Source organism: Hyla sarda, chromosome 9 (genome assembly GCF_029499605.1).
Source record: "Hyla sarda isolate aHylSar1 chromosome 9, aHylSar1.hap1, whole genome shotgun sequence".
NCBI lineage: Eukaryota > Metazoa > Chordata > Amphibia > Anura > Hylidae > Hyla > Hyla sarda.
The window spans coordinates 190,889,325-190,912,976 of NC_079197.1; the positions used below are offsets into that span (position 1 = coordinate 190,889,325).

General features: G+C 39.6%; 1 protein-coding gene across 1 annotated transcript in view; it reads right to left on the minus strand.

The window, feature by feature from the left end:
• The window catches only part of DIAPH2 (diaphanous related formin 2), a gene marked incomplete in the record, with an annotated part of 1,463,478 nt that overhangs the window by 1,352,880 nt on the left and 86,946 nt on the right, over positions 1-23,652 (minus strand). Inside the window, 1 exon segment of the mRNA XM_056540556.1 lies at positions 972-1,004. Coding sequence (XP_056396531.1) covers positions 972-1,004 — 33 coding nt within the window.

A 23,652-nucleotide genomic window follows, 5' to 3' on the forward strand; every position in this document is an offset into this window, starting at 1 on the left:
CATGGGAGGGAGAGTAATCATCAGCAAGTCAGGGCATGCATCAGAATCATGGGAGGGAGAGTAATCATCAGCAAGTCAGGGCATGCATCAGAATCATGGGAGGGAGAGTAATCATCAGCAAGTCAGGCGCATTCATAAGAATCATGGGGGAGAGTAATCATCAGCAAGTCAGGCGTATGCATAAGAATCATGGGGGAGAGTAATCATCAGCAAGTCAGGCGCATGCGTTAGAATCATGTGGGTGGAGTAATCATCAGCAAGTCGGGTGCATGCGTCAGAATCATGGGGGGGGGGGAGAGTAATCATCAGCAAGTAAGGCACATGCATTAGAATCATTGGGGGGGTGGAGTAATCATCATCAAGTCAGGCGCATGCATCAGAATCATGGGAGGTGGGGGAGAGTAATAATCAGCAAGTCAGGTGCATGCATCAGAATCATGGGGGGTGGGGGCAGAGTAATCATCAGCAAGTCAGGCGCATGCTTCAGAATCATGGGGGTGGGGGCAGAGTAATCATCAGCAAGTCAGGCACATGCATCAGAATCATGGGGGGTGGGGGCAGAGTAATCATCAGCAAGTCAGGCGCATGCTTCAGAATCATGGGGTGGGGTGGGGGAGAGTAATCATCAGCAAGTCAGGTGCATGCGTCAGAATCATGAAGGGGGTGGGGGGGAGAATAATCCTCAGCAAGTCAGGCGCATGCATCAGAATCATGGGGGGTTGGGGAGAGTAATCCTCAGCAAGTTGTTCACATGCAACAGAATCATGGAGGGGGGAGATTAATCATCAAGTCAAGCGCATGCATCAGAATCATGGGGGGGGGGAGATTAATCATCAAGTCAGGCGCATGCATTAGAATCATGGGGGGGGAGATTAATCATCAAGTCAGGCGCATGCATCAGAATCATGGGGAGGGGGGGGGGTGAAGGTTTAGTGTTAGGAGCATGCAACCTCCATCACCGCCCGGCTTACCATATCGTCCGCCAACGTTTTTATCTGAATGTTCTACAGAAGCCAAAAAAAAAATACAAAAGGACATAAGAAAAATCATTATAGGAAAATAAGAAAAACAATCAGCATCAATATAAAACATCATCATAAAGCAGAAGGGCATTAAAATATAAAATCCTAGGGGTCGGACCACTAGTCAGCACCTCTGAGACACCATTGGGTCTACTGACTGGTGGTCCCTCCCCCAAGGGTGACATGTTGATGGTCTATCACAATGGTCTCCAAACCCCCCCAGTAGAGGAAACCTCTCGGGAACCATGACTGGAGGATTGTCCTTCCCGTGGGCTTAGAGCACGGTTCCCCAACCAGTGTGCCTCCAGCTGTTGCAAAACTACAACTCCTAGCATGCCTGGCCAGCCGAAGGCTGGCCAGGCATGCTGCGAGTTGTAGTTTTGCAACAGCTGGAGGCATACTGGTTGGGAAACACTGCTCCAGGGAGCCATAGCTGAAGAATTGTCATTCCCTTAGGCTTAGAGCAGCATTTCACTAACATTCTGCCTACAGCTGTTGCAAAACTACAACTCCCAGCATGCCCGGACAGCCGTTGGCTTTCCAGGCATGCTGGGAGTTGTAGTTTTGCATCATCTGGAGCACCACCGTTTGAAGACCACTAGGACTCTCATACTTTGAATCATTTATTTTTTAATCATTTTTTCATTTATTATTTTTTCATCGCCCGCTCAGCTTTAAGATCAATTGACCCATAACATCAGCCGACATTGTCTAAGGCTGCGTTCACACGGCCGCTTTGACTCGCCCCGTTCTTCTCCCGTCAAAAATAAGAACAGACTTTAAAAAAAAAAAATGGACAATAAAGGATGCAAATGGATGTTATCCGTTTGTATCTGTTATTGTTTAGTTAAGAAACAAAAAATATATATTTTTTTGTTCCGAGCATGCTCAGAAGTAAAAACGGATCAAAAAAACGGATGCAAATGGATGATATTAAAGGCTCATCTGTTTTTCATAGACTTCAATGTTAAATTTACTGTATCCGTTTTTTTCTTTTGTCTTTTTGATGGGAGAAAAAATACTGCATGCACCGTCTTTTCTCCCATAAAAAAAAAAAAAAACTAAAAAAAACGTAAATGAGCGCAGACGGGTGCAAACGGATGTGATAGGATAGTAAAAAAAATATAAGCAGCAACAACGGAACCTACACGGGGGAAAAAAAACGGGGTCAGACGGCCGTGTGAACTCAACTTTAAAGGGTTGTGTACGTTTTACTGAACATTTTTAGTTATACGGGAAATAAATCAATCACAACGTGGGGGGGGGGGATTTTTTATTCCGCGTGCCATCATGGCAAAATTGTGATTTTTTTTTTCACAATGTTGCAACTTTGCGCTGGCACAGGAATTGATACAATTTTCCCGATGTGTTCTGCAAACCTGTGATCTGTGGGGGAATCAGGCAGCGAGTGTTTACTCGTCCTGCAGCGCCACCACAGGTAAAAAAAAGGTATTACATGGTAGCTAGTTCAATGTACACGTGGCGGTCCACCGGTGGAAGAAGGTGTGTGTGTAATTGATAATTGATTATCTAAACCAGACAACCCCTTTATATACAACCCCTTTACATACAAGAGAGAGGTGAAGAGAAAATCACGTTACTCAATACATATTTATATAGAATAGAATATTAACAAGGACATTTCTGAATATTAAAGCTACAAAACATCATTCTGTTTGGCTCTTAGACCTCGATCACTTTGCCGTCAGACTCCGCTATTCAGAGTTCCGTCTGCAATCCGGGCAGAAAAACGGGAGTTTAGCGCAGAAAAAAATAGTCCAAGCAATTCCTGTAAAATTACCGGATCACCGACAGACCCCATGCAAGTGAACAGGTATTCGTAGGGACCCGATAGAAGCCGTTTGCATCTGACCCGTTTTAGGGTCAGATCGGCTCCAAAAAAAAAAGTGCCAATCGGACCCTTAACGGGCAGGATGCGAACGGCAATGTGAACAAGGCCTTAGAAGAGATCAGTAAAGTTACAAGTCGGCTGCATTCATTAACAAAACAAACATTCACAAAATAAGCGTTTCCCTTATTGTTTGGCTGATAGCAGCGATGGATTAAATTATTAGGTCACGTTTATTATGTTGTTATACAGTACAGTGACCCCCCCCCGACCTACGATGGCCCCGACATACGATCATTTCAGCATACGATCACTCTCAGAGACCATCATGGTGAAGGCAGCATCAACATACGATGCTTTTGTATGTCCGCTGCCCCCGGATAGCCGTTTACGGTGCCCCGTGTGCTGCGGTGATGATCTCTTACCTGTCCTCAGGGCTCCGGCGCGTCCTCTTCGGGATCCTCTGCATCGTCGGCGCTCTCCATCATCGTCATCACGTCACCGCGCACGCCGTCCCGTCATCCAATAGGAGCGGCGTGTGTAGTGACGTGATGACGGTGATGTGAGAGCGACGATCCTGGGCAGCAGAGACATTCCGGAGCGGCGGGGACATCACGGGGACTCTGCGACAGCGATGGAGCGCAACATCCAGAGCAGCGTTGACAAGCAGTGACGGTCCGGAGCGCCGGGGACAGGTGAGTACAACTTCCTATTCTTTACATTTTACGGATCCCTCAACATACGATGGTTTCAACAAACGATGGTTCATTTGGAACGGATTACCATCATATGTTGAGGGACCCCTGTATATAATATATAATAACAATCTGTATATACCACTGTATATAATAATAATAGTAATAAAAATGATAAACCTGTCCCTGTAATATGCTGCCCCATTCATGGACTACACTGCTGGGGTATTAAATGACACTTAGTACTTATAGGCTCATAGAGGGGTCCTCACCCCTTTAATACATATGGTCGGTGTTATTTTTTAGACAAGAAAAACTTGTGCTGAAGTGAAAGATCTATGAAGTATTAAAGGTAAAAGTCCTGAGGGGTGAGATGGTGGTGGGCTCCCGGATTTACATAGTAAAATACCCTAATAGGGCACAGACCCAGAAGATGTCTACAGCCTATAACCCCATGGGGCACAAACCATGACCTAAATTTATGCATCTGTATGAGACAAACAGGTGTCTGATCCTCTCATATCGACCAATCACAGCTCAGCGCTCAGGAGTCTGGAGGAGGAGGAGGACAAAGGAGTCTGGAGGAGGAGGACAGAGGAGTCTGGAGGAGGAGGACAGAGGAGTCTGGAGGAGGAGGACAGAGGAGTCTGGAGGAGGAGAGAGGAGTCTGGAGGAGGAGAGAGGAGTCTGGAGGAGGAGAGGACAGAGGAGTCTGGAGGAGGAGGACAGAGGAGTCTGGAGGAGGAGAGGACAGAGGAGTCTGGAGGAGGAGAGGGCAGAGGAGTCTGGAGGAGGAGGACGGAGGAGTCTGGAGGAGGAGAGGACAGAGGAGTCTGGAGGAGGAGGACAGAGGAGTCTGGAGGAGGAGAGGACAGAGGAGTCTGGAGGAGGAGAGGACAGAGGAGTCTGGAGGAGGAGAGGACAGAGGAGTCTGGAGGAGGAGGACAGAGGAGACTGGAGGAGGAAGAGGACAGAGGAGTCTGGAGGAGGAGGATAGAGGAGTCTGGAGGAGGAGGACAGAGGAGTCTGGAGGAGGAGGACAGAGGAGTCTGGAGGAGGAGGAGGACAGAGGAGTCTGGAGGAGGAGGACAGATGAGTCTGGAGGAGGAGGAGGACAGAGGAGTCTGGAGGAGGAGGACAGAGGAGTCTGGAGGAGGAGGACAGAGAAGTCTGGAGGAGGAGGACAGAGGAGTCTGGAGGAGGAGGACAGAGGAGGCTGGAGGAGGAGGACAGATCTTTTGGCTTTACTATTTATATTTGCTCCTTTATTATGTTAATTGTTGTAATTTGCTTCGTTTTCCCTATTTTTGTGATACGCTCCCTGAACCGCGGGGGTCACCTCAGGATGGCGCCAAATACTTAACATAAACGCTTTGCAAATTTGCTGTAAACAGGTTTCCATATTTTCTAATTTTCTTCATAAAGACTCTAACGAAACCCAATGAAGACAGTAATTTGGATTAGAGATAAAAAGGCGCGATAATAATAAAACAATATTTCCAGTGATTAAGCAGATCGGGGATTTGACGGCGCCCACAGGTGGCGTTCATCTCACAGACACAAACCGGAATCCGCTGCTGGGATGTGATTCCGTAATTTGATCGCACTTACAATTAATTCAGATGAGACTCTCCTAAATCACGCGCGGCTTGTAAAATAGTCATATTACTTAAAATATACAATATAATTTGATAAGTAGCGAAAGTTGATCCGTTCTACAATCGGCGTTAATTGACTCTTTCTTAATTATGTCACAATAAATTCAATTTTGCAATTTCACAGAACATTAAATTATATTTTAATCATACTGAACTGTATTAAACAAACTTGCTTCAATTATCACCAAAGTACAAGATTAAACCTTGTATACAGCCCAATAAAACACAATGCTGCGTCCATTACTGCGCGGCCATGATGTCCTCCCCGCTGCCGAGAATTTCACTTCTAATTGATATGTTTACAATATTACTGCTGCATTCACTTCTAATTGATATGTTTACAATATTACTACTGCATTCACTTCTAATTGATATGTTTACAATATTACTGCTGCATTCACTTATAATTGATATGTTTACAGTATTACTGCTGCATTCACTTCTAATTGATATGTTTACAATATTACTGCGGCATTCACTTCAAATAGATATGTTTACAATATTACTGCGGCATTCACTTCTAATTGATATGTTTACAATATTACGGCTGCATTCACTTCTAATTGATATGTTTACAATATTACTACTGCATTCACTTCTAATTGATATGTTTACAATATTACTGCTGCATTCACTTCTAATTGATATGTTTACAATATTACTGCTGCATTCACTTCTAATTGATATGTTTACAATATTACTGCTGCATTCACTTCTAATTGATATGTTTACAATATTACTGCTGCATTCACTTCTAATTGATATGTTTACAATATTACTGCTGCATTCACTTCTAATTGATATGTTTACAATATTACTGCTGCATTCAATTCTAATTGATATGTTTACAATATTACTGCTGCATTCACTTGTAATTGATATGTTTACAATATTACTGCTGCATTCACTTCTAATTGATATGTTTACAATATTACTACTGCATTCACTTCTAATTGATATGTTTACAATATTACTACTGCATTCACTTCTAATTGATATGTTTACAATATTACTGCTGCATTCACTTATAATTGATATGTTTACAGTATTACTGCTGCATTCACTTCTAATTGATATGTTTACAATATTACTGCGGCATTCACTTCAAATAGATATGTTTACAATATTACTGCGGCATTCACTTCTAATTGATATGTTTACAATATTACGGCTGCATTCACTTCTAATTGATATGTTTACAATATTACTACTGCATTCACTTCTAATTGATATGTTTACAATATTACTGCTGCATTCACTTCTAATTGATATGTTTACAATATTACTGCTGCATTCACTTCTAATTGATATGTTTACAATATTACTGCTGCATTCACTTCTAATTGATATGTTTACAATATTACTGCTGCATTCACTTCTAATTGATATGTTTACAATATTACTGCTGCATTCACTTCTAATTGATATGTTTACAATATTACTGCTGCATTCAATTCTAATTGATATGTTTACAATATTACTGCTGCATTCACTTGTAATTGATATGTTTACAATATTACTGCTGCATTCACTTCTAATTGATATGTTTACAATATTACTACTGCATTCACTTCTAATTGATATGTTTACAATATTACTACTGCATTCACTTCTAATTGATATGTTTACAATATTACTACTGCATTCACTTCTAATTGATATGTTTACAATATTACTACTGCATTTACTTCTAATTGATATGTTTACATTACTGCTGCATTCACTTCTAATTGTTATGTTTACAATATTACTGCTGCATTCAATTCTAATTGATATGTTTACAATATTACTGCCACATTCACTTCTAATTGATATGTTTACAATATTACTGCTGCATTCACTTCTAATTTATATGTTTACAATATTACTGCTGCATTCACTTCTAATTGATATGTTTACAATATTACTACTGCATTCACTTCTAATTGATATGTTTACAATATTACTGCTGCATTCACTTCTAATTTATTTGTTTACAATATTACTGCTGCATTCACTTCTAATTCATATGTTTACAATATTACTGCTGCATTCACTTCTAATTGATATGTTTACAATATTACTACTGCATTCACTTCTAATTCATATGTTTACAATATTACTACTGCATTCACTTCTAATTGATATGTTTACAATATTACTGCTGCATTCACTTCAAATTAATATCTTTATATTACTGCTTCATTCACTTTTAATTGATATGTTTACAATATTACTGCTGCATTCACTTCTAATTGATATGTTTACAATATTACTGCTGCATTCACTTCTAATTGATATGTTTACAATAATAATGCTACATTCACTTCTAATTGATATGTTTACAATATCACTGCAGCATTCACTTCTAATTGTTATGTTTACAATATTACTGCTAAATTCACTTCAAATTGATATGTTTACAATATTACTGCTGCATTCACTTCTAATTGTTATGTTTACAATATTACTGCTAAATTCACTTCAAATTGATATGTTTACAATATTACTGCTGCATTCACTTCTAATTCATATGTTTACAATATTACTGCTGCATTCACTTCAAATTGATATGTTTACAATATTACTGCTGCATTCACTTCTATTTGATATGTTTACAATATTACTGCTGCATTCACTTCAAATTGATATGTTTACAATATTACTGCTGCATTCACTTCTAATTGATATGTTTACAATATTACTGCTGCATTCACTTCTAATTTATATGTTTACAATATTACTGCTGCATTCACTTCAAATTTATATGTTTACAATATTACTGCTGCATTCACTTCTAATTGATATGTTTACAATATTACTGCTGCATTCACTTCTAATTCATATGTTTACAATATTACTGCTGCATTCACTTCAAATTGATATGTTTACAATATTACTGCTGCATTCACTTCTAATTCATATGTTTACAATATTACTGCTGCATTCACTTCAAATTGATATGTTTACAATATTACTGCTGCATTCACTTCTAATTGATATGTTTACAATATTACTGTTGCCTTCTTTTTGTTTTATTATTATCGTCTGCATCATTTTGATACAAGTTTTAAGACTGACAGATATTTTTTCATAAAAAAATTCATAAAAATAACAATTTAAGACAGTGGAGGCTAACATTCATGTAGAAATATTACACTTTGCAATAAATCACATAAGAGTGAATGGCATTTTTCTCACTTTTAAAGGGGTACTCCGCCCCTAGACATCTTATGCCCTATCCAAAGGGGGTGTCTGATCGCGGGGGCCCTGCCACTGGGGACCCCCGCGATCTCCCTGCTGTACCCGGTGTTCGTATAGAGCAGTGGTCTCCAACCTGCGGCCCTCCAGATGTTGCAAAACTACAACTCCCAGCATGCCCGGACAGCCGTTGGCTGTCCGGGCATGCTGGGAGTTGTAGTTTTGCAACATCTGGAGGGCCGCAGGTTGAAGTCCACTGGTTTAGAGCATCAGGTTCAGCCCCAGAGGCTCGTGGTATCAAGTCTGCGCCCCGCTCGTGACTTGCATTCAGGGGGTATGGCCATGATGTCACAAGCTTCCGCCCCCTACAGGGTGCCGCAGCCGAGATCGCGGGGGTCCCGCATAATATCCCCTATCCTTTGGATACGGAAAAAATGTCTAGGGGCAGAGTACCCCTTTAAGCAACACAATGTTTTCCAACCAAGGTGACTCCAGCTGTTGCAGAACTACAACTCCCAGCATGCCTGGACAACCAAAGACCAATGTATCCCAACCAGTGTGCCTACAACTCCCAGCATGGTTGGGACACACTGCAGCAGCCTATAGTTTTCTTTCCCACCCTTACACTCTACCTAAGTCTATATTTATACGGCTGAATTTCTGTGATTCCGCTTCTGCGGAATTTGTGCGGAATTTCTATGCGCTCAACAGATTCTGGCCCGAATTTAGAATCCTATTTACTTTAATGGGGCTCTGTGTGGAATTCTGCTAAAATTATTGGCAGGTTCAATGTTTTTCTAAAATCCAGAATGAAGAATTTCAGCAGCAGAGTCCCCACACAATGTGCAGTAAATTTTGCTTAATTTTTGCAGAATTTTTCCAGCAGATTCAGTTTGGAAATTCCTCCATTTGAACATGGTCTGAATGTAAGAACCACCGTCCTCATTCACAAGCAGAGCCGGCGTTAGGGTGGGGCAATCGGGGAAATTGCCCAGGGCCCCCATCCCTGTGTCCAGAAAGGTAGATGTCCCGGCTACCTTTCTACTGCCCCGCATTAAGGCTAGGTTCAGACTACGGAATTTCCGACAGAAATTCAGTCGTAAAATTTCCGTCAGAAATTCCGCTTGCTAAAATGTCTAGTGTAGTGAATGGGTTTCCCTTCACAAATTCACACTGCGGAATTTGTGAAGCGGAAAATCCGCGTAGAAATTTACGCCTGAAGAAAGGCGGTGCTCTTTCTTCAGGTGGAAATCCGCGTGGAACACATTGCAGTCTATTGGAGACTGCAGTTTCCGCGCGGTCCTAGCACCGACTGATTCAGCTGGCGCTGGCCGCACTCGGAATCTCCGGGCGGAAATTTTCTGCCTCGAGATTCCATAGTCTGAACCTAGCCTAACTTTAAAAACGCAGGGGCCACCGGGAGGTAGCACACGCAAGGACGTCACTAATCTCCCGTGCATGCGCCCATAGAAACAGAGCAGATTATCGAGAAGGAGGGCACGCGCTTGGCAAGTTACCTGCACGTCATCTTCAGTGCTCCGACCACCGCTCCTCCTGTCCCGGGACCTACTGCTATGGCCTATAAGCCATAACAGTAGATAGTGACCCCTGACCGGAGTAGCGGTGGTCGGAGCACTGAAGTGGGGCAGTACACAGACATACAGCCTCCAGCCATACACTGTATATGACTAAAGGATGTATGTCTGTGGGGGGGGGGGGGGCACTGCCAACGTAATGTGGGGGGAACTATACTGTAGCTAATGTGGGGAACTAAACTGCATCTTATGTGGGGGAACTATACTGTACCTAATGTGGGGGAACTATCCTGTAGCTAATGTGGGGGGAACTATACTGCACCTTATGTAGGGGAACTATACTGCACCTAATGTGGAGATCTATACTCCGCCTAATGTGGGGAACTATATTGCACCTAATGTGGGGGGAACTATACTGCACCTAATGTGGGGGGAACTATACTGAACCTAATGTGGGGGAACTATACTGCCCCAAATGTGGTGGGAACTATACTGCACCTAATGTAGGGAGAACTATACTGCACCTAATGTGGGGGAACTATACTGCACCTAATGTGGGGGAACTATACTGCACCTAATGTGGGGGAACTATACTGCACCTAATGTGGGGAACTATACTGCACCAAATGTGGGGGAACTATACTGCACCTAATGTGGGGGGACTATACTGCACCTAATGTGGGGAACTATATTGCACCAAATGTGGGGTAACTATACTGCACCTAATGTGGGGGGACTATACTGCACCTAATGTGTAGGGAACTGTACTGCACCTAATGTGGGGAACTATACTGCCAACCTAATGTGGGGGAACTATACTGCACCTAATGTGGGGAACTATACTGCACCTAATGTGGGGAACTATACTGCACCAAATGTGGGGAAACTATACTGCACCTAATGTGGGGGGGCTATACTGCCAACCTAATGCGGGGGAACTATACTGCACCTAATGTGGTGAACTATACTGCCAACCTAATGTGGGGGAACTATACTGCACCTAATGTGGGGAACTATACTGCACCTAATGTGGGGAACTATACTGCACCTAATGTGGGGAACTATACTGCACCAAATGTGGGGAACTATACTGCACCTAATGTGGGGAAACTATACTACACCTAATTTGGAGAACTATACTGCACATCTAATGTGGGGGAACTATACTGCACCTAATGTGGGGAACTATACTGCACCTAATGTGGTGGGAACTATACTGCACCTAATGTGGTGGGAACTATACTGCACCTAATGTGAGGGACTATACTGCACCTAATGTGGGGGAACTATACTGCACATCTAATGTGGGGAACTATACTGTACCTAATGTGGGGGAACTATACTGCACCTAATGTGGTGGGAACTATACTGCACCTAATGTGGGGGAACAATACTGCACCTAATGTGGGGGAACTATACTGCACATCTAATGTGGGGAACTATACTGTACCTAATGTGGGGGAACTATACTGCACCTAATGTGGTGGGAACTATATTGCACCTAATGTGGGGGGAACTATACTGCACCTAATGTGGTGGGAACTATACTGCACCTAATGTGAGGGACTATACTGCACCTAATGTGGGGGAACTATACTGCACATCTAATGTGGGGAACTATACTGTACCTAATGTGGGGGAACTATACTGCACCTAATGTGGTGGGAACTATACTGCACCTAATGTGGGGGAACAATACTGCACCTAATGTGGGGGAACTATACTGCACATCTAATGTGGGGAACTATACTGTACCTAATGTGGGGGAACTATACTGCACCTAATGTGGTGGGAACTATATTGCACCTAATGTGGGGGGAACTATACTGCACCTAATGTGGGAGAACTATACTGCACCTAATGTAGGGAACTATACTGCACCTAATGTGGGGGGGAACTATACTGCACCTAATGTGGGGAACTATACTGCACCTAATGTGGGGAACTATACTGCACCTAATGTGGGGAGAACTATACTGCACCTAATGTGGGGAACTATACTGCACCTAATGTAGGGAACTATACTGCACCTTATGTGGGGGAACTATACTGCACCTAATGTGGGGAACTATACTGCACCTAATGTGGGGAACTATACTGCACCTAATGTGGGGAGAACTATACTGCACCTAATGTGGGGAACTATACTGCACCTAATGTGGGGGAACTATACTGCACCTAATGTGGGAGAACTATACTGCACCTAATGTGGGGGAACTATACTACACCTAATGTGGAGAACTATACTGCACCTAATGTAGGGAACTATACTGCACCTAATGTGGGGAACTATACTGCACCTAATGTGGGGGAACTATACTACACCTAATGTGGAGAACTATACTGCACCTAATGTAGGGAACTATACTGCACCTAATGTGGGGGAACTATACTGCACCTAATGTGAAGAACTATACTGCACCTAATGTAGGGAACTATACTGCACCTAATGTAGGGAACTATACTGCACCTAATGTGGGGGAACTATACTGCACCTAATGTGGGGAACTATACTGCACCTAATGTGGGGAACTATACTGCACCTAATGTGGGGGAACTATACTGCACCTAATGTGGGGGGACTATACTGCACCTAATGTGGGAGAACTATACTGCACCTAATGTGGGGGAACTATACTACACCTAATGTGGAGAACTATACTGCACCTAATGTAGGGAACTATACTGCACCTAATGTGGGGAACTATACTGCACCTAATGTGGGGGAACTATACTACACCTAATGTGGAGAACTATACTGCACCTAATGTAGGGAACTATACTGCACCTAATGTGGGGGAACTATACTGCACCTAATGTGGAGAACTATACTGCACCTAATGTAGGGAACTATACTGCACCTAATGTAGGGAACTATACTGCACCTAATGTGGGGGAACTATACTGCACCTAATGTGGGGGAACTATACTGCACCTAATGTGGGGGAACTATACTGCACCTAATGTGGGAGAACTATACTAAACCTAATGTGGGGGAACTGTACTGCATCTAATGTGGGGGAACTATACTGCACCTAATGTGGGGGGAACTGTACTGCACCTAATGTGGGGGAACTATACTGCACCTAATGTGGGGATGGAGCTGCTGATGATTTTCTCTACCTCCGAGTTGGGGAGTTATTGGATTGGCAGAATACAGGACAAGGTCCGAGCATCCTACATACAATACTCTTCCTACAATAAGTCATGAAGGATGAAAACACAATATCAGTCTGAACTGCATCGTATAAATTCATAGAAATTGGGATTTTTGTTTTATTTTGTTTGTTTTTTTGTAACATTGTCGTCTTCATTATTTTTAAGGCAAAAAAACAGAATTCCTTGTAGAAAATGTGCAAACTAGAAGGAGGAAAAAAGGAGGAACTTCATCAGGAGCCCAGTGTTTTCCCAACACGTGTGTCTCCAGCTGTTGCAAAACTACAACTCCCAGCATGTGAAGACCGCCTGGGGCACTTAGAGGAGAAAACCGCCCCAGTGGAGGAAGCCTCTAGGGAACCATAGTAAAGCTTTGCCCTTCCCTTAGGCTTGGAGCAGGGTTTTCCCAACACGTGTGTCTCCAGCTGTTACAAAACTACAACTCCCAGCATGCTCGGACAGCCTTCAGCACTTACAGGGGTATTCACGCCTAGACATCTTATGCCCTATCCAAAGGACCCCAGTGATCTCTGTGCAGCACCCGGCGTTCATTTAAAACTCTGGGTGCGAGCAGCGGGGTCGTGACCTCACTGCTATGACCCTTGTGACGCCGCGCCACGCCCCCTCAAGGAAAGTCTATGGAAGGGGCATGGTGGCCGTCACAGCCCCTTCAATAGTCTTTAAGCAAGAACCCCTGCCCCCAGTGGAGGAAACTTCTAGGGAACCATGGCAGAACGATGGCCTTTCCCTTGGGCTTAGATCAGTGTTTTCACACCAGAGTGCCTCCAGCTGTTGCAAAACTACAACTCTCAGCATGCCCGGACAGCCATGGGCTGTCCGGGCATGCTGGGAGTTGTAGTTTTGCAAAAGCTGGACGCACTCTGGTATGAAAATATTGTCTCAGTTAATAGTAAAGAGTTTCCAAAATAAAGCAGTGCATGGTTTCTATTAAAGGGGTACTCCGCTGGAAAACATTATTATTATTATTATTTTTTAAATCAACTGGTGCCAGAAAGTTAAACAGATTTGCAAATCACTTCTATTTAAAAATCTAAATCCTTCCAGTACTTAGCTGCTATATGCTCCACAGGAAGTTCTTTTTTTTTCTTTTTAATTTCTTTTCTGTCTGACCACATTGCTCTCTGCTGACACCTCTGTCCATTTCAGGAACTGTCCAGAGCAGGAGAAAATCCCCAAAGCAAACCTCTCCTGCTCTGGACAGTTCCTGAAATGGACAGAGGTGTCAGCAGAGAGCACTGTGGTCAGACCGAAGAGAACAACTCAATTTCAGCAGCTGATAAGTACTGGAAGGATTAAGATTTTTAAATAGAAGTAATTTAAAATCAGTTTAACCTTCTGGCACCAGTTAGAGGGGGTTATCCAGGAAAAAACTTTTTTTTACATATCAACTGGCTCCGGAAAGTTAAACAGATTTGTAAATTACTTCTATTAAAAAATCTTAATCCTTCCAATAGTTATTAGCTTCTGAAGTTTTCTGTCTAACTGCTCAATGATGATGTCACGTCCCGGGAGCTGTGCATGATGGGAGAATATCCCCATAGGAACTGCCCAGCTCCCGGGACGTGAGTCATCAGAAAGCAGTTAGACAGAAAACCGCAACTCAACTTCAGAAGCTAATAACTATTGGAAGGATTAAGATTTTTTAATAGAAGTAATATACAAATCTGTTTAACTTTCCGGAGCCAGTTGATATATAAAAAAAGAGTTTTTGCCTGGAATACCCCTTTAATTTAAAAAAATAAAAAAATGTTTTCCATCTTTTCCAGTGGAGTACCCCTTTAAAATCTATGGTTTCTGTGTAATTCATACATTTAAACAACTGTCCAAACAACTACACAAATGGCCGCCCAGTAGGGACGGACCTTGATATGACAGTGTGCACTGTGTTGCGTATTTTGAGAAGTCTAGTATTTTCTATAGTGCTTGCACCATCGTTTCATGGCCTACGCTGGTATCACTAATGTGAGTGCGCTGTCACTTGGATACAATGTGTCATACATCATTGATCTGGGGTCCTATTGAACTACCAAGGGCCAGAGGGTGTTTACATTGTATCACATATAAAGTTTCTTTAAATAAAAATAAAATGTATCCAGAGATGATACAAGACGATTGTACAAGATGGACGGATACAAAGCATCTACCATATGGGTCTGTAAAAAAATATGTAATTTAGTTTCCAAAACAATCAAAGCAGGTCAAACTAAATCAGGAGATCTGACAGCGATGAAAGGAAATCATTAATGGCGAGTACATGGCGCGACCTTACTCCGGTGCGACGGCGGCAACAATGCTTCTCATAACTAGAAAATTGCGCCTGATTGTTTTAATAACAGGACGAGTTCAGGAGATGACAAAAGTATCAGCCGATCGGCGGTCATCAAAGCCTCGAGATGTTCTGTCAATTATCTAAAGTGCCTGATTTGGAAGTCAGATTTTACACGGTGTCAGAGAGTTGACCTTAAATACAGCCGGTCAGACTAAAAACGAAGATTAAAACCCGTTCGTCACCGAGAGGAAATTCTAGACACGGATAAAACACCAAGATGGATGCGACCAAGAGACGATCAAGTCACTGTCAGTATATGCGTCACCGGAGCAGGGAGAGTCCGCAAAGTTGGGAAGACAAAGGCAGAAAAATACGACAAACTAAGGGCTGAATCACATGACCGATACCATACACAAGTGCCGACCATGTTTATTTATTTAAATTATATGATTACTTATTTATAAGAGAAAACAAAGCAATCAAAAAACAATAATTCTGTCACATCTGGAGGAAGAGTGTCTAAAAAAATTATTAAAAAAATAAAGTATATGCCATAATACCAAATATCACCAAATATCATATGCCTACTACGTACAAGAATATAACTAATATAATACTGCTCTTATATACAAGAATATAACTACTATAATACTACTCCTATATACAAGAATATAACTACTATAATACTGCTCCTATATACAATAATATAACTACTATAATACTGCTCCAATATACAAGAATATAACTACTATAATACTGCCTCCTATATACAAGAATATAACTACTATAATACTGCTCCTATATACAAGAATATATCTACTATAATACTGCTCCTTTATACAAGAATATAACTACTATAATACTGCCTCCTATATACAAGAATATAACTACTATAATACTACCTCCTATATACGAGAATATAACTACTATAATATTACTCCTATATACAAGAATATATCTACTATAATACTGCCCCCTATATACAAGAATATAACTACTATAATACTGCCCCTATGTACAAGAATATAACTACTATAATACTGCTCCTATATACAAGAATATAACTACTATAATACTGCCTCCTATATACAAGAATATAACTAATATAATACTGCTCTTATATACAAGAATATTACTACTATAATACTGCTCCTATATACAAGAATATAACTACTATAATACTGCTCCTATACACAAGAATATAACTACTATAATACTGCTCCTATATACAAGAATATAACTACTATAATACTGCTCCTATATACAAGAATATAACTACTATGATACTGCTCCTATATACAAGAATATAACTACTATAATACTGCCCCTATATACAAGAATATAACTACTATAATACTGCTCCTATATACAAGAATATAACTACTATAATTCTGCTCCTATATACAAGAATATAACTACTATAATACTGCTCCTATATACAAGAATATAACTACTATAATACTGCTCCTATATACAAGAATATAACTACTATAATACTGCTCTTATATACAAGAATATAACTACTATAATACTGCTCCTATATACAAGAATATAACTACTATAATACTGCTCCTATATACAAGAATATAACTACTATAATACTGCTCCTATATACAAGAATATAACTACTATAATACTGCTCCTATATACAAGAATATAACTACTATAATACTTCTCCTATATACAAGAATATAACTACTATAATACTGCTCCTATATACAAGAATATAACTACTATAATACTGCTCCTATATACAAGAATATAACTACTATAATACTGCCTCCTATATACAAGAATATAACTACTATAATACTGCCCCTATATACAAGAATATAACTACTATAATACTGCCTCCTATATACAAGAATATAACTACTATAATACTGCTCCTATATACAAGAATATAACTACTATGATACTGCTCCTATATACAAGAATATAACTACTATAATACTGCTCCTATATACAAGAATATAACTACTATAATACTGCTCCTATATACAAGAATATAACTACTATAATACTGCTCCTATATAGAAGAATATAACTACTATAATACTGCTCCTATATACAAGAATATAACTAATATAATACTGCTCTTATATACAAGAATATAACTACTATAATACTACTCCTATATACAAGAATATAACTACTATAATACTGCTCCTATATACAATAATATAACTACTATAATACTGCTCCAATATACAAGAATATAACTACTATAATACTGCCCCTATATACAAGAATATAACTACTATAATACTACCTCCTATATACGAGAATATAACTACTATAATATTACTCCTATATACAAGAATATATCTACTATAATACTGCCCCTATATACAAGAATATAACTACTATAATACTGCCCCTATGTACAAGAATATAACTACTACAATACTGCTCCTATATACAAGAATATAACTACTATAATACTGCCTCCTATATACAAGAATATAACTAATATAATACTGCTCTTATATACAAGAATATTACTACTATAATACTGCTCCTATATACAAGAATATAACTACTATAATACTGCTCCTATACACAAGAATATAACTACTATAATACTGCTCCTATATACAAGAATATAACTACTATAATACTGCTCCTATATACAAGAATATAACTACTATGATACTGCTCCTATATACAAGAATATAACTACTATAATACTGCCCCTATATACAAGAATATAACTACTATAATACTGCTCCTATATACAAGAATATAACTACTATAATTCTGCTCCTATATACAAGAATATAACTACTATAATACTGCTCCTATATACAAGAATATAACTACTATAATACTGCTCCTATATACAAGAATATAACTACTATAATACTGCTCTTATATACAAGAATATAACTACTATAATACTGCTCCTATATACAAGAATATAACTACTATAATACTGCTCCTATATACAAGAATATAACTACTATAATACTGCTCCTATATACAAGAATATAACTACTATAATACTGCTCCTATATACAAGAATATAACTACTATAATACTTCTCCTATATACAAGAATATAACTACTATAATACTGCTCCTATATACAAGAATATAACTACTATAATACTGCTCCTATATACAAGAATATAACTACTATAATACTGCCTAATATATACAAGAATATAACTACTATAATACTGCTCCTATATACAAGAATATAACTACTATAATACTGCTCCTATATACAAGAATATAACTACTATAATACTGCCTCCTATATACAAGAATATAACTACTATAATACTGCCCCTATATACAAGAATATAACTACTATAATACTGCCCCTATATACAAGAATATAACTACTATAATACTGCTCCTATATACAAGAATATAACTACTATAATACTGCTCCTATATACAAGAATATAACTACTATAATACTGCTCCTATATACAAGAATATATCTACTATAACACTGCCTCCTATATACAAGAATATAACTACTATGATACTGCTCCTATATACAAGAATATAACTACTATAATACTGCTCCTATATACAAGAATATAACTACTATAATACTGCTCCTATATACAAGAATATAACTACTATAATACTGCTCCTATATACAAGAATATAACTACTATAATACTGCTCCTATATACAAGAATATAACTACTATAATACTGCTCCTATATACAAGAATATAACTACTATAATACTGCTCTTATATACAAGAATATAACTACTATAATACTGCTCCAATATACAAGAATATATCTACTATAATACTGCTCTTATATACAAGAATATAACTACTATAATACTGCTCCTATAAACAAGAATATAACTACTGATTTGAGGATCAGTTTTTTCTACAGAAACAGGGCTTGGCGATGGGCGCGAATGTGTTCCCTCCCTACCCAAACGCTTATATGGCATTATTTGAGGAATTACATATATACAATGATGTGGATTTTCTAGCCCATGCGAAAACTTGGAAGCGTTTTATAGATGATATTATTTGTGTGTGGGAGGGGCCACATTCCACCCTTCAGAGATTTTTTGACAAAATTAATTCAATTAGACCAGAGTTGAAATTTACGATGACTGCGAGTCAAGAGAAAGTACATTTTTTGGACACTACTGTCCTAAATAATAATAAAGGGGGACTTTATACTGATTTATATCGTAAAGATACGGATCGCAACAACCTTTTGCTATACACAAGTTCACACCCCCCAGCAGTCAAAATAGCTATATCTCGGTCTCAGTACAAACGAATTGAACGTATAGTGACAGACCCACATACTAGAGAGCTTAGAATCTCAGAATTGGAAAATAAATTTTCCGAACGAGGATACCCGGATTGGGTACTCCAAGAAGCCAAAATTGAGAAAGAAAACAAAACTGATTCACACAAACGCATACCTTTTGTGAGACTGTATCACCCCTTACAACATAAAATCGATAAAATAGTGCAAGACCATTGGACTTTACTTGCTAAATCTTACCCTACCATTACAGAATTCAAAGAACCACCTCTGATCTGTAATAAACGCCCTCTGAATCTCAGAGATAAATTAATCAGAGCCGATGTGGGTTCAATAACCAAAATTCCTAGGCAGGAGTTTCTCAAAACACGTAAATTAGGAACATACCCCTGTCTACAATGCAGTCAGTGCAGCAATATTATTAAAGGCGATCATATATTACACCCTTTTACAGGAAAAAAGATCCCAGTCAAAGGATTCTATACTTGTAAAACTAAAAATGTCATCTATCTTATTAAATGTCCGTGTGGCCTCCTGTACGTTGGCGAGACAGGTCAACGCATAGGAGACCGGATTAATCGCCACAAATCCACTATCCGTTGTTCCAATCTATTCTTTCCTATCCCGTCACATTTCCATTCTCACCATCACACAATCGCTCAATTAAAATATCAGGTTATTGAAGAAATCCATTTACCCAGGAGAGGAGGTGATATCAAAAAACTTTTGCATAAATGTGAGGCATATTGGATCCACCGTTTGGATACACTTGAGCCACGAGGCTTAAATAGAGATTACGAATTTAGTAGTTTCCTATAAAGACACGTATACCGATATAATCTGTATAATACACTGTATTCAATATTCAAAATGTAATCTGTGATAACAAAGGTCTTATAACAGTATTATTATTTTTCCTTAGATACATAGTCTATCTACATATTAACAGGAACCGGCGATATGAGAGATAAAATCATGAGCACATGGCTATCTGTTTATTTACCTGTTCTGCAGTCCCGGAGCTTCTGTTCTTGTTTATGTTTACTTGATCACTATGGACACTGACCTGTCAGTCATGACGTAATGATGACATATATTCAGCTGATCTATTTGCCGATATGGAAGTTACGTATAAAAGTATGTTAAAGTTGGGCATTTGTATATATGTTTGCAATTGAAAAAGGCTTGTAGCCGAAACGCGTCTTGCGTAAATAAAGACCCTTTCTGCATGATATGAAGAGTGAGTGCCGGGATTTATTCCAGTTTACTATAACTACTACAATACTGCTCCCATATACAAGAATATATCTACTATAATACTGCTCCTATATACAAGAATATAACTACTATAATACTGCTCCTATATACAAGAATATAACTACTATAATACTGCCTCCTATATACAAGAATATAACTACTACAATACTGCTCCCATATACAAGAATATATCTACTATAATACTGCTCCTATATACAAGAATATAACTACTATAATACTGCTCCTATATACAAGAATATAACTACTATAATACTGCCTCCTATATACAAGAATATAACTACTAGAATACTGCTCCTATATACAAGAATATAACTACTATAATACTGCTCCTATATACAAGAATATAACTACTATAATACTTCTCCTATATAAAAGAATATAACTACTATAATACTGCCCCTATATACAAGAATATAACTACTATAATACTGCTCCTATATACAAGAATATAACTACTAGAATACTGCTCCTATATACAAGAATATAACTACTATAATACTGCTCCTATATACAAGAATATAACTACTATAATACTGCTCCTATATACAAGAATATAACTACTAGAATACTGCTCCTATATACAAGAATATAACTACTATAATACTGCTCCTATATACAAGAATATAACTACTGTAATACTGCTCCTATATACAAGAATATAACTACTATAATACTGCTTCCTATATACAAGAATATAACTACTATAATACTGCTCCTATATACAAGAATATAACTACTGTAATACTGCTCCTATATACAAGAACATAACTACTACAATACTGCCTCCTATATACAAGAATGTAACTACTATAATACTGCTCCTATATACAGGAATATAACTACTATAATACTGCCTCCTATATACAAGAATGTAACTACTATAATACTGCTCCTATATACAGGAATATAACTACTATAATACTGCTCCTATATACAAGAATATAACTACTATAATACCGCCTCCTATATACAAGAATATAACTGCTATAATACTGCTCATATATACAAGAATATAACTACTATAATACTGCTCCCTATATACAAGAATATAACTACTATAATACTGCCCCTATATACAAGAATATAACTACTATAATACTGCCCCTATATACAAGAATATAACTACTATAATACTGCTCCTATATACAAGAATATAACTACTATAATACTGCTCCTATATACAAGAATATAACTACTATAATACTGCTCCTATATACAAGAATATAACTACTATAATACTACTCATATATACAAGAATATAACTACTATAATACTGCTCATATATACAAGAATATAACTACTATAATACTGCTTCTATATACAAGAATATATCTACTATAATACTGCTCCTATATACAAGAATATAACTACTATAATACTGCTCATATATACAAGAATATAACTACTATAATACTGCTCCTATATACAAGAATATAACTACTATAATACTGCCCCCTATATACCAGAATATAACTACCGTATTTATCGGGGTATACCACGCACCGGCCTATAACACGCACTCTCATTTTACCATGGATATTTGGGTAAAAAAAGTTTTTTACCCAAATATCCATGAAAAAATGAGGGTGCGTGTGCGTGTGTGCGCGTGTATACCCCGATATACCCCCAGGAAAGGCAGGGGGAGAGAGGCCGTCGCTGCCCGCTTCTCTCCCCCTGCCTTTCCTGGGGTCTAGAGCGCTGCTGTCGGCCCTTCTCACCCCCTGGTTATCGGCGCCGCTGCCCGTTCTGTCCCCCTGACTATCGGTGCCGGCGCCGATAGCCAGGGGGAGAGAAGCGGCGCCGACAGCCAGGGGGAGAGAAGGGGCAGCGGCACCCATTGCCGGCGCCGCTGCCCCGTTGCCTCCCCCCATCCCCGGTGGCATAATTACCTGAGTCCGGACCGCGCTGCTCCGCTGCTCCAGGCCTCCGTCGTGCGTCTCCAGCGTCGTTGCTATGCGCGGCGCACTGACGTCATGCGCCGCGCCGTTCAGCGCATAGCAATGACGCCGGGGACGCACGACGGAGGCCTGGAGCAGCGGAGCAGCGCGGACCGGACTCAGGTAATTTTGCCACCGGGGATGGGGGGAGGCAACGGGGCAGCGGCGCCGGCAATGGGTGCCGCTGCCCCTTCTCTCCCCCTGGCTGTCGGCGCCGCTTCTCTCCCCCTGGCAGGAGTCAGGGGGACAGAACGGGCAGCGGCGCCGATAACCAGGGGGTGAAAAGGGCCGACAGCAGCGCTCTAGACCCCAGGAAAGGCAGGGGGAGAGAAGCGGGCAGTGACGGCCTCTCTCCCCCTGCCTTTCCTGGGGTGTATCGGCGTATAACACGCACACAGACTTTAGGCTAAAAATTTTAGCCTAAAAAGTGCGTGTTATACGCCGATAAATACGGTATATATATATATATATATATATATATATATATATATATAATAAAAAAATGTTTACTATGTCACGACAATCATGTTTGGGTTGATGGCTCTTGTGGGAACTTTTTATTATACACTGCTCAAAAAAATACAGGGAACACTTACACAGCACAATGTAACTCCAAGTCCCTGACACTAGTGTGAAATCCCACTGTCCACTCAGGAAGAACACTGATTGACAATCAATTTCACATGGAACAGACAACAGGTGGAAATTATAGGCAATTAGCAAGACACCCCTAATAAAGGAGTGGTTCTGCAGGTGGTGACCACAGACCACTTCTCAGTTCCTATGCTTCC